The following is a 17,876-nucleotide window of genomic DNA, read 5'->3' on the forward strand; positions in this document are numbered from 1 at the left end:
CAGGTTGGTGGTGTTGGATTTCGTATTCCACAATGGTCTCTGAGATTAGTCTGTGCTCTCTGGTGACCTTATTCTTCTCATCAAATTTATATTCAGGTAGCTCTGATTCCTTCTCCCATTTCCTTTGTCTTGTGAGCTCTGTTTCACATATGGAAGAGAAATGCAGAAGGAAAAGCAAAAGATGCTCAACATGCAGTTTTGAAGTGTGAGGTCACCACAGAGTTTCCAGAGTGTGTTTCTAAATTCACTCAGGCCATGGGAGCTCTAAGTGTGTTTGTGTGTCCAAATTGCACCCACAGTATCCTGTACTGTGTCATTTGTTCAATTTTACCTTTAATATAAAACTGCATGCTGCAGAAAACATGTTATATTTAAACTATTGCTTTGCTTTTTAAACCAAAATATTCTTAGCCATCCTAAGGTAACCTCTTTCCAGTTTTGATCTGCAGTGGCTGCAAAGAGCTCTGCTTTCATTACCTTCAGGCTCAGCTACTATTGTGATTAAAACTTAGAATATAAAGTGACTGTCTAGTACAAGGGGTCAATGTTTATTCTCTGAATATTAGTAATGTTTCAAGTAAAAGGGTCAGTTTCCCTGCATGTGACAGAACTTCTCAGCAACACATTATGTTGTCTTCCACTTTGAGGAGAAAAATTTCAGTATTGTATGATACAAGCCTGAGTTATGTGAGAAGTATGATTTGAGGTTTTCCAAGAAGGAGCATTATTCTCATATAGTTTGGGAAGAACGTGGTTGATTATTTTTACTGTTTAGTCTCCTGTCACTTGTAATAACTGTTTTATCCCAATATTATGTATGTTGAATTCTTAAATAAAGTGGTGTTAGATTTCTGAATCTATTTGTACTATTTCTCCTGTGGAAGTGTAGTTTAACTTTTCTAACTTTCCTTCAGTGCTAAACAAAGCTTGTCCTGCATTTCTGAACCCAGGTGGATGCGTTGCGGTTACGTCTGGAAGAGAAGGAGACTATGCTGAACAAGAAGACAAAGCAGATTCAGGAGATGGCAGAGGAGAAGGGGACTCAAGCAGGCGAGATCCATGACCTCAAGGACATGCTGGAGGTGAAGGAACGCAAAGTTAATGTTCTTCAGAAGAAGGTGAGATTGGAGAGCTCTAAGTCAGATAAACACCTCTGGTGCATCTCGATTCCCAAGGCTGTCAAAAAGTCTGAACTAGAATTTGCATTCTGGAGATTAATGTTCGAGTCCATTGATGCAATGGGAATATGATGAAGGATGAATTTCAGTTTGAATTTTTGACAAAAAAAGTAGAATTCAAAACAGAGGTTGTTGCCTTTCAGTGATTGCTTGTGCTGCTTCTGCTTCCATTTTAATATTACCAGTGGCTGAGGCATTTTTATGAGGGCACATCATCTGAAAAATCAATCCTTTCACACCTAGCAGCACCTTACCAAAGCCACGCTGATTTGAAGCACAGGGCACTGGCTGGCTATGACTTCAGTATGTGACTAAATGAATGAGGGGTTATACCAGTAGAAGCAGCCAGGATGATTTCTCTGTAACCTACTTGGAAAGTTTGGGAAGAACTTTGTGTAACTTTTGTTAGAAATGCTGTTTTTTTCATAATTAATATTTCTTGGGAACTGCTAGAATAGGATAATCAGACTATCCTTCATATCTCTCTGGATAAGAAAATGCAGACCTTATCAGTGAACTGGTGGAGGTCTGGGTGAAAAAAAATGTAGACCCTGTCAGACAAATTAGAGAGGTTTCCCAGAGGACATGGAGTCCTAGAGCAATGGATGTCATTATGGATGATTGTTGGCAAATTGCACACACAGAATATCCCAGTTTTCCTCTACACAGGGTAAAAAGAGAGAAATGTTATTTTGCAATAAATTTTAATTTGAAGAATATTTTTTTCTCTGTATCTTTAGAGAAGCTGTTCTTGGAGCTCTTATTCAATGTATTAGGCTGTGGATGTGGGGTTTTTTGTTGTATTGTTTTCTTTTAAACAATTCTGTGGAGTTCTTGTGATATTAATAGTTCAGAATATTGATTAATTTCTGATGCCTGGCCAATGCCTTTTCTTCTTGTCTATAGCCATAAATCATGAGGGCTTAGGTCATGTTCAGCTCTGTTACAGTAAACATCATGTGGGAATTCAAGTTCAGGCATGGACTTTAGCCACAAATAAGTCATTAATAATTCTAGAACAGAGCCCTAATTCCCAGTCTTCACAGTCTCATTTTTTTGACTGTTCATCCTTTTAGAAACGCAAATTTCTGACTTTTGTGCTGTGTTTCTTTTTGTTTTACAAAATTGGCCATGCACCCACCAGACACAGATTGGGATCCCAGCTGAATGTTTAACCAGGAGGTGGGGAATCTGACATTTGTGTAAATGTTAAATGTCACTGAGGTTGGTTTATTTCCACCTACTCTTACACTGGTTTTTCCCACGTTTTCTTGCTCCACTTGACACTTGAGAATGATCTTTCATTAGATCATTTATAGGCAGCTAAAGGTTCTCTTTTTACCCGTTTTTTAATACTTGTTTTTTTGAGACCACTGTAATGCATATTGAGACAGTTTCATCTTGTGTCTTCACACATCTGACCTGTTTCTTCAGGACCATTCCCTGCTGCTTTCAAGTGAAAGCACCTGGTGTCTTCAGACTGGAAAGAAAGGACCAGGCTTTTAGGTGTGAAGGCTTTGAGGTCCTGTTCTCCAAGATAGCTCCACTGAGATAACACTACCATAACAAACTGCAGTTTGTGGTGTTCTCTAAAGCTGTCTCTGAACTTCTTAAACAAGAACAAAACAAAAAAACCCATCAAAACAAACCACTATAAAATGCTTTGGGCTGAAAGGGACCGTAAAGCCCATCCAGTTCCAATCCCCCCTGCCATGGGCAGGGACACCTTCCACTATCCTGGGTTGCTCCAAGCCCCGTCCAGCCTGGCATTGAATGCTTCCAGGGATGGAGCATCCACAGCTTCTCTGGGCAAGCTGCTCCATGTAAAAGCCATATAACTTATCTGTAGAAAAACATATATTTCCTGCTGCTAACTAGAATCACATGCAGAGATTTGAATTTGCTTTAGCTGGAGGCATTTCCTTTAACATGAACAGTTAAATTGTGCGGGTTGTAAATTCAAAGATTATTTTTTGTTTCTGTAACTAGCTAAACTAGAATATTCTTGTGGAGCATCCAGGTGACAATTCTTTTATCTGAGATTTGTAGTGCAATATGGAATTACTTTTTATTTTTTGTATAGCCTGGGGTAAATAACTAGAAATTCAGGCCTTTAAAGTTCAAGGATTGATGTCTTTAACTCAGATTTTTAGTTACCTGTCTAGACTTGGAATTGAAGACTAGGTGTGGGATTTTCTATAGTTAGGGCTTTTCATTTTCTTGTTCTCTTTAAAATTTTTCCACAGAAAAGCAGAGCTTGAGAATATACCTAAGGAAGGACTGGTCTGATTTTTTAATATGTATTACTGTGGAAGTTATGAGAACTTGCATGAAATCTGTTTCAGGTGCTAGAGAAAAACTATGAATTCTCATTGTTATCTGGTATGTATGGCTGTCCTTTTATGACTGCACACATAGCTATTTCTGCCCTCTGTCTGGAACCTCAGAAGCCTGTAGCTCCTCTCATATAAATATTTGTCTCTTAATCCTTGTAAACTGTGATTTATTTTTTCTGTTCTCGCATTTCTGGAGTGCATCTTATTAAAGTGCACATCTTGATTTGTGCCTTATCCAAGTGCCATCTTTCAGACCTTCCAGGACTGTTCAGAATTTTATTGCCATAAAAAAAAAAAAAATGGAGTCTTTAAACCTTTACCTCCATGCACAATAGTCTTTTTATTCCTCGCTCTGGTTACAAACTGGTATGGTCAGACAGATCAGGTTTTAGTCTTACATTCTAGTTGAAGACCCGAAGGTACAGCTTGAAGTGTCTTCAGAGGTCCTAGATATTATAGATAGTGGTTTGTCTGGGTTTTTCTTTTGCTGGCTTAGTTATCTGATAGTAAATGTTTGTTTTAAGTTTATTGACATGATTTAAATGGTGCTCAGGCATTTTAAGTGAATACAGTGGAAGATCGTGAAAGGCACGTGGTACAAAAAGTGCTTTTCTTGTATAGTGTTAATTAATGTTTTTCTGTGGAAATAATATGTATTTGGAAGCAGCAGTCATGAGAAGGAACAGGGTAAAGGTGTTGGCATGTTGAAGGAATTTAACCAAATTAAGAATTGGATTAGTAGACACTATCCAATCAGTTTTCACCAAGTACTCTTCCCTCAGCAGGTACTCAGATATTTTTGAGGTTGGATTCTAATCAACTAAATTTTGCACACTAATATTTTTTAAGGCTAGGCACAAAGAAAATTGGTAGCAAAAGCTAAAGTGATAAAGATCTGAAAAGAACAGAATTTATTAAAAAATCATTAACTTGCCTAACATGGCCACTTAAGAAGAGTTGTTTGCTTCTTTTGAAATTTAGAGATTGCCTGTACTAGAATGTAGCCACAGTCAGATGGGTATTTGGACCTCATAATTTTTTTATTTTCTGTGACTGTTTTAGATGTGTAATCACCTATTCTGGTGACCATGACAAGGAATTGTTTGGCATGGTGCCCAAAACTGTGCTATCCTAAATTGCTGCTGTTGAAACAAAAAATTACTTAAAATGCACCCTTTATTTTTGGGTCTCTGGATTTATTAACAGACCACCTCATGGTTTGCTTTCTGAACCGTTACCGTGGTTGCGTTGGTTAAAGGAGGTGAACTATAAAGAATACTCTTTAGTCATCCAAAAGTCAAGGTGAAGAAAGAATGAAAGTTTACTGGTTGGTTAGAGTTCAGTTAAAAGACACGGAAGAAGATTATGAACAACAAAGATCTGAAAAATTAACATGACAATTGGCATCATTACTGATACCCAGTAGGCACCAAAATACATTTTCCAGGTTGCTGAGGAAACCACATGCTTCACATTTTAAATCCTGGAGTCTTTCCAGTTCTAAACTCCTACAGTGATGCTGCTTGGTAGTACCTTTATTTTAGACAATAGAAGTAGGGCAAATACTAGAAATTTGGAGACTTTGGCTTTATGTCTGAAAATTTAATGCAAAATCTTAGTTTTATAGAGCTTCAGGATTATTTTTTTCTCATTTCATTGAAAATAGATCTTGCATAAAATCTCATTTAATGTTGTTAGAACTCAAGGCCAGGCGAGAGTGTCTTTGAAAATGAAGTAGGGACCATGCTGGGCAAATTTGAAATCTGAACCTGAAAAACATTAAATGGTGCTTCATTACTCTTTTTGCTACATCTGGCTATCTATGCTGGTAGACAAGGATGAAAAGAAATTAGGGAAAAAAAAAAAATCAGTATTTTGCAATCAAAGCATTTTAGGGAAATAGCATTTGGGACAAAAGATAAGTAATAGTACCCTGAAAGGAAAAAAAACCCCAAACCAGGGAATCAATCACCTCTTGCTTTGGGGGTAGGTCATGTTTTGTCTTGGGGAGGGGGGTTAACACTCCCTTCTTTGTGCAATGCAGCTGCAGGCAAATAAAATGCAAGTTTTAGTGTCTGGGCATAGCAGTGTTTCTGGCAGCTCCCCATGCTCTGTGTGATAATTGACCTGTGATAAAGGAAGAGCACAGATTCATTTTTTTCGTTGGTGGCTGTGCTGACTTGTTTAGTTAGGATTTGGGAAGGTTTCCAATGCTCCTGCACTTTTGAATAAGAAACGTTGCCTTTCTCCGCAGGACATTAATGTTCTCTGCTTTTCAGAAAACTTAGGAATCAGAATAAATATCTTATGCTTAATGGTGAGAAATATCATGTGGCAGGAGAGAGGGGCTGCAAATGAAATGTGTAACTCAGTTGTTTAAAATCAGTAGTGCTCATAGTTACTACAACAGCAGTGTTGGTTTAGGATTCCTAACCTTGAAGGGCAGTGTTTGTACTTCAAAGTTTATTTTCTGTCTATTCCCTCTTCTCTGAAGTAGGTTTACCTACTCAAACAGCTCCTCTGCTCCAACCTGGAGGAGATGAGAGAGCTCAGAGAAGGAACTGCATTTCCAAACATCTAATTCAGTTTATGCGAGTTTCATCCAAGGTGTGACCTGAACTTGCCTACCAAGCGAGTGAATATATGGTTTTCTAAGAATTCATAAAATGCAGGCTGGACTTGGAGAGATCCCTTTGAGCCTCTCTACGATAGCATTTAGTGCTTAGAAGTCCCACAGTGTCCACACTGTAGGCAATGGCTTGGTCATACTTGCAGCGTGTCCGAGTCTCCATCTGTGCCAGCTGCAGGGCAAGGAATAACTTGGCAGCAAAGGGCACAGACTGTCCCAGCAAAGATGGGCTGCATGTTCATCTTTACAAAGTGTGTGTGCATGTGCCCTCCTATTTCAGACTGGGTAATTTTTTGCTTCTGTAACATTCCTGTGGGCAAGCTTATTCTCTGCTTTTAATGTGCTTGAATCATGAACATTTAAGGAGGAGCACCATATAGGCCCAGCTCATCAGCCCAGATTCTGCAGGGAGGTAAAGGTGGATGTGCTGGACTTTCTGCTCAGCTAGAACTGATGAAAGAGGTACTCTTCTTCAGGAGCTCTGTGGCTTATCCAGCCCAATTACAAGAGTATTTCTCTAAGTCTCTCTCTGTCAGAAAGAGCTGTACTTCTGCTCTTGTTACTCCAGGTCTCAAGTCATGCCACTGTATGGGTTCTAAACCCAGTTCAGAGATTTCAAATGCCACAAAAAAGAACAAACATCCCTGCAGGCTTGTGTCAGCTTCGTTATTAAACCTGACAGACGTGACCTCAAAGATGTGTCCTGGAGTGTCATGGGGAACTTGTGTCTCTGTGTCCCTGAAGGGATATCAGACCTCTTCTGCTGCTGCTTTTTCTTTCATTCAGACCTTTCTGTTACAGGCTTGCTGACGACCACTGAACAAAACAAAATTGGAATTTGTGCCTTTTAGAAATTTCTAGAAGCTGTTCTGGCTTACTGGTTACCCTTTGACTCCAAGATGCTACAGTAGCTTCTCTTTTCACCAGTATACTCTCAGAATTGCTTTACCATGTGAGGTGGGATTTTTAGATAATAGTATTATCTTCAGTTAGAGGAATAATAGGAAAAATTAGACAGGCTTTTAATCCCTCATCTCTCTCAAAATACTAGTTGTGGTAGCAATGAAAGTGCCAAAGAAGACTGAAAAGGCTTCATTAAGTGAGTTCAAATTCAGCATAATTATCCTGTGAGGTTTTTTTCATTTCTGCCATCCAGGTAGGAGATTAGTTGTTTAATTTCCACGTGGAAAACTAGGACACAACACAGACTTTATTTTCATTTTACAGTGAGCCATGACCACTTTGAAAGTAGGATTCTTGCCCTTCCATTTTGATGTTCCAGTTCTCTGACAACCCATTAAGACCTTTCAGAGTAATTGCAGCCCAGCTCAGGTGGCGTGGTGTGTTGTTGGTTTTTTTTTTCCTTCCTTGAGTAAGATGATATTAGGCCAGGAGAATAGCACAGTTTCTTCATATCACTTTTCAGCTCCTTGCTAGTTTAGTTTTAAAGGTGGCTTATTACCATATAGAGCTTGTTACAGCAGCTTCAGGTAGATCCCAAAGATTCGGTGTCTTTGATTCTTTTGAGCCATATATAATAACGTACATTTTTCTGATTTGGAATATGGATCCTAAAAGGTCCACAGGCTTAGCTTGAAGACAGTATTTTCCATGGCAGATAGTCCATAGTTTGCAGGTGCTGGTAGAGGTGACAGTGTGTTCTCCAGGAATATACTATTTATGCTATTACAGTAATTTTTAGTGCACGGTTATGACTGCTACTGCAGCATCTATGGCAGACAAACCTACTGGATTCAAAATAAGGTTTTATGCCTGCCTATGTTATAATTTAGAATTTTAAGTGGAGAATGTGCTTCTTTATTTTTATATTACCACTTTTTTTGGTGCATTTTGTGATAGCACAATAAAAATTATTATATGTAGCATATGTACCTATATTCCCAGATGTATGCCAATATTCTTTTATAAAATCAAACGTTGCTCTGTGTGCCAAATAGCAAGTCAATTTCCTATTTTGAGAACTAATGTAAGGAATGCTCTCTCCATTTATATGGATGATGTTAAAGAATCTTGCCTGTTGACTTTAGTAAGTAAAGTGCTTGATTGTTTTTTTTCTGAAGTAATCCTTGTAGATAAGGAGGCTCACACGAAGAAAGAAAACAGGCCCATGAGGTTAACGATGTTGGTTCTGTGGTTCAGCTATTGTAGCTGGATAAAGCAGGGTTTTAACTGATGCACACTGCTGTAACAGTGTCACACAAGACTGATAGCAACAGCCCAGTCACAAGAAAACTCCATTGGAGTTTCTGGTATTATCTGAAACCACAACTCAGCAAATCTGTCATATATGGAAGGAACTTTTTTAGTATCCCTCAGAGAGGAGCAGTCACTTTAATATTATGTCCTTTTTGGGCCTTGAGATAACCTCTTGATTGGCAAGACAGGACATTACTCATTGGCAGGGGGACTGACAAATTTGGGTTTCTTGAAGGGATCTGGGAAGACAGCCAACTCTGGGGCCCCTTGCCTTCATTCTGAATTAAACGTGTAGTTTTTCTGGCAAGATAAAGCTAATAAGCTTTGTTGGTGTATTCACTGTCATGCAAGACAAACACAAACTTCCCTATGATTGAAGAGGAAGGAAAACCAAGGGTGTGTCCCATTTTTGAGGTTGCTTACATCAGTCTTCCTCACATGGCTTTTCACTGCTCTCTGGGTTGCAAGGCTTCAGAATTTCCAGCGCTTTGGTCACCAGGCGTTTTCTGCCCCTGGGGGTTTTGTCTGAGCTGTGTCTGGAACAGACATTAGTGATGGTGTTACTCAACTTAGGGATCTTCACTAGAACAAGGAAGGGATAATTTTTCGGTTTAAATCAATAGTTTCCTGGATTCAGGAGTGCATTTTGAACCCACTAGGCTGCACAGTCTTCAAAGCAGGGTCTCTGCACAATATTTATACAGTCATTAGGACTGTCATAAGGCACAAGTGTATAAACAGCTTTCAAATCTATGATTTCAGCCAAAGGATAAGAAAACTGGTCAGCATGGAGTAGTGTCAGCAGAAGAAACTAAGGTTCCTTTGTCTCAGAATAGCATGCATTTGATACTTAGGATGCTCCTCTTCATGATGAAGAGGTTCCAGCGAATGATGGTACTAATTTCAGACATTAGGTTCTTAAAATTTTGGGGGGTCTATGAGTATGGATCACTAACTAATGTGAGAGTTTGATATTTAGTCACCTATCATTGTGTTCTGAAGTAATTCTGTAAGAGCAATGATAACTAAATACTGAAAAATACACACACACATTCATGTTTAGTATTTACAGCATGACTTCCTAATCCCTCCCTATTCATCACTCCATATCCTTTCTAGGAGAATGAAGCAGGACAATCACAGTTCACTGGCCATGTTTTACACTGGGATTAGAAGCATCCCTCCTTTCCGGAGCTCTTCCCTCAGGGTTAGAACAGTTTTAGTTTACAGTGTATCTTTGATCATAATAAATCAATGATTTGGGCAAAGTAATTCAGTGTCTGAATCGTAATTTAATTTAAAATCTTTGTTCAAGTTGTACAGCTTTCTGCTTGAGCGATCCTGAATGATAATGTAAATGGAGTTTAGTTTGCTGTGAGGATTTCCTTTATAATCTACATTAAATCCCATGTTCCCATCCTGCCCATTGGTCTGCCTCAGTGGTTGGTCTTTTCTGCTCCCTGATTTCCATTCTTGGCTATCTCAGTGCTCTGAGGAGTTAAGAGTTTCCTCTCTTTGTGTCTTTTCTTGCCCCCTTTTTTTCTGCACTGAGGGTGTGATATGTAGCAGTGTACTGTGTGTCTCTAAGCAGGGGGCTATCAGTATTACAGTATCCTTACTCTGTGTAGAACCAAAACCAAAATCTCAAGCAAGTCAGGAAAACATCATCAGTATTGCTGAGTAAAGGAGATCAAGTTGCCATAGGATGAAGACAGTCTATTTCACAATAAGTATCAATGAAATACAGCACATGGTTTATCCAAGTAAAGAAGTTTCATTGTTAGTGTGGAAACTTTTTCACTTTACACTTCTAAAATGTTACTTTAAGTGTTAACCTTGTGAACCTTGAGATGTTCTAAAAGCAGTGTCGCAACTTGTTAGTTTTATTCTGCTTCTTACAAAATAGAGTATCAGATCTAACTTAACAATTCCTAGGTCCAATTTTCCCCCTAGTTTTATCAGCCTTGCACAGTAAAGTACTTTTGGTTTTCCTTTTTTTGAACATTTGGGAACCATCAATATGAAATTACTCCAATTTCTGGTATTTGTGTTCTCTCTGTAATGAACTTTCCTAAGTCAAATCTGTGCACATTTTTGTCAAAGCCTATTCAGAGACTTGGAACAGGAGTGAGTAAATGTCCCCAGAATAGTTGGGTTTTTAATCCTTTTGTGTTTGGTAGGTCGTAGGAGTAAAACTTTGGAAAACACAGTCTTAGAGACTGCTTCATAATGTCAGGACACAGCTGAAAGGAGAATTACCATGATGTTATTCTGCATGGTTAGGCAGAATTTTAACAAAATGGATGTTATTCTTAATTAGATTGGGAAATTAATTACCAGATGATTTCAATTATGGTTCTCAGTATAATGACATTTTAGTATAAATGAAATAAATGAGTAATATCTAAACTTCATTGAAGAGGAGAAACAGAGTTTAAACTATTTTTTTTTTTTTTTGCTATTTATGATAGCAGTGTTTTGTTTTGAATTCCATGTGGGAATGAAAGTATCACACTCAAGTTGGAACCAACAAATTGTCCTAAAGAACAACCAAGGTTGAAATCTTAGCGGTGGATAATGGCTGCAGTCTCTTACCTGATGAATACCAACAAAAGGGGTCACCCAGAGAAGCTCTAAGATAAACCAGTGATAGAGAATTTTCAATGGATTATGTAATTAACCATATGTAACCAACCAACTGGCTCACATATTGCTGAATCAAATATCTTATGAGCAGGTTTTACACCTTTGTAATTTGACTGCATTTTACATGAAATGTTGTCCATTCATATTAATATCTGTATGCATTGAGACACAGCCACTATCAGTGGGCCAGGAAGAATGCCTCAGGTCAGACCCCTGCCTTGTACTGACCAGCATCCATGGAAGGATTTTGTGGTTCAAAGGCTCTGCTTTTAACTGGGTTAGGCTATTGATACTGTTGAACCTCCTCAGAATGAAGCAACTCCTCAACTAAATTTAACTGGTTTACAGCTGTCTAAGGATGTGAGTCATTGCTAATGTGTAATATTTTCTAGGCAGTGCTTTGGAACTGAGACAACGCTTAAGAACAACATATACATTAGCTCCCCTGAAAATGTGAATTTCGGGACATTTACCAACTCAAAAATCAGTTTTAACTCTTGGGGTCCTAATTTTTATTTTTTTTTCCGCCTGATTTGAATTGTGCTGGAGTGTCTTTAGAAGCTTGTAAGGAAAATGCCTCTCAGTATCAGTTTTCAGAAATAGCAAACTTTAGTGACAGGATTGTGTTAGGTTTGAAGGAAATTCAAGCTATTTATTAGCAGAAGAGAAGGATTGCAAACATGATAGTAACATTTTGAGAATATGATTTGAAAGATCTGGTTTAAATACTGCTTGTTATAGGGAATGTGACAGTACAGAAAAAACCTTTGCTATTCCGGAGGTACTAGAATTACAGTTCACTTTATGGTGACTGTTCTTAGTTCTGCTTTGCAGTGATCTGTCAGCAAACTGGTGCTACCAGAGGTTGGCTGGGTATGCAAAAGAAAGGAGGACAAAGGAAAATGAAGGGATAGAAATAGATGTCCTTAGAGATTATTTACGTAAACATAGATTAACTGTTTTTCTGGCTGGTATAAATCTACTCACAAAGCACCCTTGTATGAAAAGGCAATGGAAAGAGAATAGTCTGTTGGATCAATGTCAATTCTTTGTTGCTCCTTTACTAGAGGTACAAAAAAATTAACTGTCTATACAAGTTAGGTCAATTTTTCTTGAATCAGCACTTCTTCCTGCACACCATTCTTTTCTCAAGTCAACCAGATTGCAAGCTTAGGTCAAGAATAAAGCATTAATTTCATGACGTGTCCTGCAATTCCTAGATTTTTTTTTTCCCTCTGTCTGCAAGTTGCTTCCTTTTGAAGCAGTAGCAATGTGCCTGTTTGTGATCCATATATTTATTTGACAATTAAGGTTTTGCTTTAAGTAGAAATCACAAAAGTAAGTTCTTTGTCCTTTCTAAGCTGCATAGCAACAAAATACTTTATTTGAAAGCTAAACACTGGAGAGCTTTATGCTAATTTCAAAGGACTTTTTGCAGATTAGAGATCACAAGAGTAAAAATGACAAAAGGATTTTATTACCTGGAAAAGCAAACAACTTTGTTGGTTTTTCTTTTTTTAATTGGGAGCTCATTTGACTTTCAACTGGGCCCTGTGTAGCAGTTCATCAGGATGATTGTGTAAGATATGCCAGAATGCTGGAGTTCAGCCATTTTAAATTCACTTTTAGTCCTGTCCTCCTCTATGCTCACCTCACCCTTTCTAGCCTGGTTCTTTTTGTTAAGGCACCTTTATGTTCCTTTGTTAGCCCATGTAAGACTCCCTGTATCAGTTCAAGGTGTTACAAAATTCTACTATTTTAAATTCAGCAACATCAGGACATTTCCAAAGTGCACAGTATTCCAGTGTGATGTTGCAAAGACAGTAATGTTCCAGGTAAGCAGCAAAGTAGAAGAGCAGTAAAAAGAAAACTTTATTGGGAAGCAGAATAAAAGTTAATCCAGTCTTCCCTGGGATGGTTTTTGGTATGATGGTTCAAGAACAAGAATCTCTGAATATTACTTGACAACAATGTGACCATGTTCATGTTGGTTGGATCTAAAAGTAAAAAAAGCATACTGAGTGCAGCTGAACTTTGGAAGGAACCCTGATTTGCATTTGCCAAAATTTTACTGAAAAAATGGAAAATGGTTTTGATCTGTCCTGAACTTTAAAACAACTTAAAAATCTCACCCTTGTGAGAAGTCATGCTTTGCCTAAAGCTTTGCATTGTTGCTAGTCTTGGGAATTTAACCTTTAAAATTAATAGCAGGAACATTATTTCAGTGTAATGATTCAGTACAGTAATAGGAGTGCTATTCACTTGTGTGACAGACCTTCCTTCTCACACTCACAGGATTTGTAATGCTAAATTAAATGCAGATTCTTGCAATCCATGCAGGACTCTTCTAGTGGTACTTCTGCAGGATTTGCAATAGGAAGACAATTATAATGGTGAGGTTTTCAGTGTGACACTGATAAAACTGGAGCTTAATCTCAGAAGTCTGACCAGATACCTGCTTACAGACTTCCATTATCTTCTCCAAACATGGCTTTCAGAAATACAGTAGTGATTATAAATCCAGTAGTACAGCTTTTGTGAACAGTCTCCAAGGACTTAAGGTGATCTCTCAGTAACCTCTTACCCTTTCCCCTGAAGCAGTATTTTTTAAAATGGTTTTTATGTGATCATGTCTGTTTTAATTGTTATGTTGTCATTTTGATTTTGATGCAAGCCCATATTTTTCAGCTTCTCAAATACTGTGGGACTCCAGCAATTCAAGTATGACTGTAGGCTCTCCAATTTTTATTATTATATTAGTAATTTTACTTTAAAGGGAGTGGCATGTCTCCACCTAGACAGAGCTATAGCTGTTCTATCATCACGTGCCTGCTTACTCACCCACTCTCCCTTCCAAAAATGCTTCTTTTGTCCTCATGTTAATGTTCCTGATGTGGAAAGAAACATTTCTGCCTGTGATAGGTGATAATCCATCATCTCCTTGTGGTCATCGACCCTGGTGCTGGGGTGACCAATAGTGCCTTTACAAAACCAATGAAGAACTGTTTGGAAAGGTAACATCTTATGTGAAGTTGTTGTTTATTTGGATGGCTGTGCCACAGGAATGGAAGAGAAACCTTCTGAAACCCATCTGATTATTGAGATCCTATTTACAGTGCTGCTCCCCCCAGAGGAAGGCTAGGATCAAAAAAGTGGAAGGCTACACAGAACCCTGAGATACTCTTTTGCACATCTGCTCCTATACTACACTGAAGGAATACTGTCAAGTGTTAAATTGATTGTGGAAGAGGTTTAATGACCAGTTCACAAACCCACTTCATTTATTCAGAAGTCACTGATAGAATAGAAATTGTTTTTGAAGTGTTCAATTTCCTCATGCCCCAGGACATGGCAAGAGGGTGGATGCTGTCTCTGAGGAAGAATTTCTTGGCTGAAGCATGATATGCAGGATCCTCTAACTAGAGGAATCTGGGAATCTAGTGGCCTTGATGGATATTTAACTAGATGTGTTTTGTTTGAATCCCTGGGCTTTTTTTAATTTGCATCTGCGTGGGCTTTTCACTGAGTCTGTATTTGCAAGAAGTAGAATGCTTCCTTGCCTTTGGAGCAGAATGCCAGAGGAAGCTTCTCCTGCCTCTGCTCCTGTGCGTCAGGGCTGGGAGGCAAAATAATTAGTTCCACACAACTAAGAATAAATCACCCAAGCTGAAACATGATAGTGCCTGACAACTGGTAATGTTGGAGAAAACATTCCAGTAAATCATTATTGACGAGAAAATCGGTGTGCAGAGAAGATGATTCCAGTGTAGCCAGGTGTACCTTTACACTACGGATAGCGTTGCTAACTTAGCCACAGATTGCTGTCTTTAGCCTGCAAAATAAGTAAATATAGCAAGAAAAAAGATTGTTAATAATGAAAAATAGTATATACTTTTTATTTCTGGTTTTTGGCTTTTTTACAAATATGGTACAGTAATACATATACATACACACACACATATATATATATTCCTTAGGTTTGTGGAACATTTCAGAGGAGATTCGTCATCTCTGAGTATTTCAAGAGTAAACAGTGCTCATTCAATCCTTGTGCCTCTCTGTGTTCCACAGGGCTTGGAGATTCCATCAAGGTTTATTATACCTTTTCTTTGGTAGAAAAGAGGCCCTGTTTTGGTTACCTGTTTCATTTTCATCAGTTATTTGAGAATTTGTTCAGAATTGCCTTTTTTTTTTTTTTTTGGGTTTTGTTTTGTTTTGTTTTTTTTGTTAGGACTGTATTGTGTATTCTTTTTTGAATGGATTCTCAAACTACTTGCAAGGACATAAGAGCAAATTTCTTCATTAATGAACTATATGGACAGAGTGCAGACCATTTGCTTTCTTCAGATTATATCACTGTGGAGAGCTTATACTTATTATTTGGAACAGTATTGCAGATTTAGGAGAAAAATGGAATAAAGGCAATTTATTGTTGAGTGTGATTTCATAGGGAAATTTTGCATCTATTATTACAGAACTATTTCAGTTTTGACCCATTAAGCCAGTTCCAGTTTTCTGTAGTCTAAGGGCCAGGTCCTTCAGTTATATGACACTGCAAAAGGCACAGCTGGAGCTACAGTGGGGTTTTTAGGTAGTGCCTAGATATGACTTGGAATATTTTGGCATACCTGCTGTTCACTCAGTGACAACGAACCCCATCATTCATTGTTCCAGACTGAAAAATATGCAGAGAGACTGAAAGAACAGACAGGTTCATGCTTTATACATGGTTTGGGTGGATTTTAATCCCAGGGGGTGCAGTTGCAGCAGGGAGGTGCAGCAGTCATACATAGTGTTGTCATACAGCTGTCATCTTGCTCTGGTCACAGCAAACAGTGGGATTGAAACACGAAAATGCACACTGGGCTTGTGCAAATAATGCTTGTGCTGCCTTGGTAAGCACCTTAATACATGCTGAAGCTGAATTATTTAGCTGCCTCTTGTGTATGGTTTGCTCAGAGCAGAAAGCCACTCTGCACTGTCCCCTCTTCAGCCAGTCAGAGCCTTTGGCGAGAATGTTTCTCCTCCAGAAGTAAACACGAGTCTAAGAATAGCTCAGCCTTCTTTGTAGTATATTTTCATGGTTAAACCGCCCAGCCTGTCTAGACAGCTGATGACACTGGGAGCTGCTGAAGTCAAAAGCAGCTACTCTTGGGCAGGTTGCCTCCTCGGCAGCCCTGTGTGTGGGCACCTGAACTTTTCAGTAAGAGCTAGTGGGGCTCTGTCTGAAGCTCCATGGGCTGCAAGTGTATGCTAACAAGGCATTAAACAACAGATATCAGTGTATCAAAAAGGAATTTTCAATTCTTACAGTTTTTTCTGACTGACATGAAATGTCTCTGGTTATGGTTTTTTTGGTGCTCTTTGATTTTGTTTTCTAATGTCATTTGTGTTGTGCCCAAATTCAGTTTTGAGCATAACTTGGACGCCTGATACTTCTTTTTCTAACAGAAATTAGCGGCAAAGATAAACCAATCCCCATGTCCTACCGTGTTCCAGATGTAATTTCAATAGAGATGGCAAAATGGTAGTGTACGAGTCTACAGAGCCATTTGCTCTGTAATCACAGAAACTCCGTTTTTCCAGGGTTGAAGAATAAAACCTGAGTATAGTTGCTGTATTTCCCGTAACCAAGCAGCTGCTAACTGCTGTTCAAGAGGTGAAACAAAAGGCTAGTTAATGCTTTAATTTATCAACATGAATACGGTGCTAGGTAGCCTTTAGGGTTGTCTGGTTGCAGTATTTCTTACAAATGTCTTTGAAAGAGCATCTTGCTGCAAGTGTTTTGGAGTTGGGTACCTTACATGCCACGTGTCATTCATTAGTTTATGATGTGCATTTGCTGATGCCAGAACAACTTGTCAGAACAACACAAAAAGGAAGCAACTGAGAAATCTATGTACACTTTACTCCTCTGTTGATAAATTTGTTTTTGATGGGTTATCATCATGTTAATGTGTCTGTTTCTTTTGATGCATAATTATATGCATAAAAGGGGGTTGGCATTAGGTCTTCTCAGTGTATCAAAAGATATATTCAGAACTGATAAATAGATGGAATTTTACACCTACAGAAAACAAGGCTGAGACATTTTCTACCGAGGGAATGGCACTTTGTGATAGTCCATCACATAGCAAGCCACCATGTAAGATGAACAAGCAACTTGCCAGTGTGGCAAAAAATATGATGGTACCAAAGAAAATACTTAAAACAATACTTACTTCTTCACAACTTTTTAATTATCACGTGCTTTTTTTAGTTTACATATGCAGTAAGGTTTTTGTCAGCTTCTTTCCTTCCTTGATGTGTTTCTTTGCTAATGTGTTGATCATCCTTCTGTGACACAGTGTCCAACATCCTCAGAAATTTGGAACAATAGCTTTTCATTATGTTATTCTTGTGACTTACTGTTCAGACTTTCTGGCTCTGAATTTCTTCCTGATAGTTGGAAAGATTACCAATTTCTTGGTTTTTTGATGGTTTTGGTTACAGTACTTGATGTTTTGAGGTGGGATTGTAAGAATTAGACCTCATTTGCTGTAAGAATCATTTTAATCATTTAATATATCCTGAGATGATTTTGGATGGTTTTGCTTGCTGTTGTCTTTAAAATTTACTCCTTTTCTTCAAGATTGAAAATCTTCAAGAACAGCTGAGAGACAAGGAGAAGCAGATGAGCAGCTTAAAGGATCGAGTGAAATCCTTGCAGGCCGACACCACGAACACTGACACTGCCTTGACCACGCTGGAAGAAGCGCTGGCAGAGAAGGTGGGTGCGGAGAGCCCGGGCGGTGCCCTCGGGAGCGGCTCCGCTGCCGGTGCCCGGTGCGCGGGCGGTGTGCGGTGCGCGGGCGGTGCCCGGTGCGGGGG

General features: G+C 38.7%; 1 protein-coding gene across 1 annotated transcript in view; it reads left to right on the forward strand.

The window, feature by feature from the left end:
• The window catches only part of ERC1 (ELKS/RAB6-interacting/CAST family member 1), a 282,825-nt gene that overhangs the window by 85,539 nt on the left and 179,410 nt on the right, over positions 1-17,876 (forward strand). Inside the window, 2 exon segments of the mRNA XM_008643986.2 lie at positions 951-1,118; positions 17,638-17,775. Coding sequence (XP_008642208.1) covers positions 951-1,118; positions 17,638-17,775 — 306 coding nt within the window.

The sequence above is a fragment of the Corvus brachyrhynchos genome, unplaced genomic scaffold (genome assembly GCF_000691975.1).
Source record: "Corvus brachyrhynchos isolate BGI_N302 unplaced genomic scaffold, ASM69197v1 scaffold191, whole genome shotgun sequence".
NCBI classification, from domain to species: Eukaryota; Metazoa; Chordata; class Aves; order Passeriformes; family Corvidae; genus Corvus; species Corvus brachyrhynchos.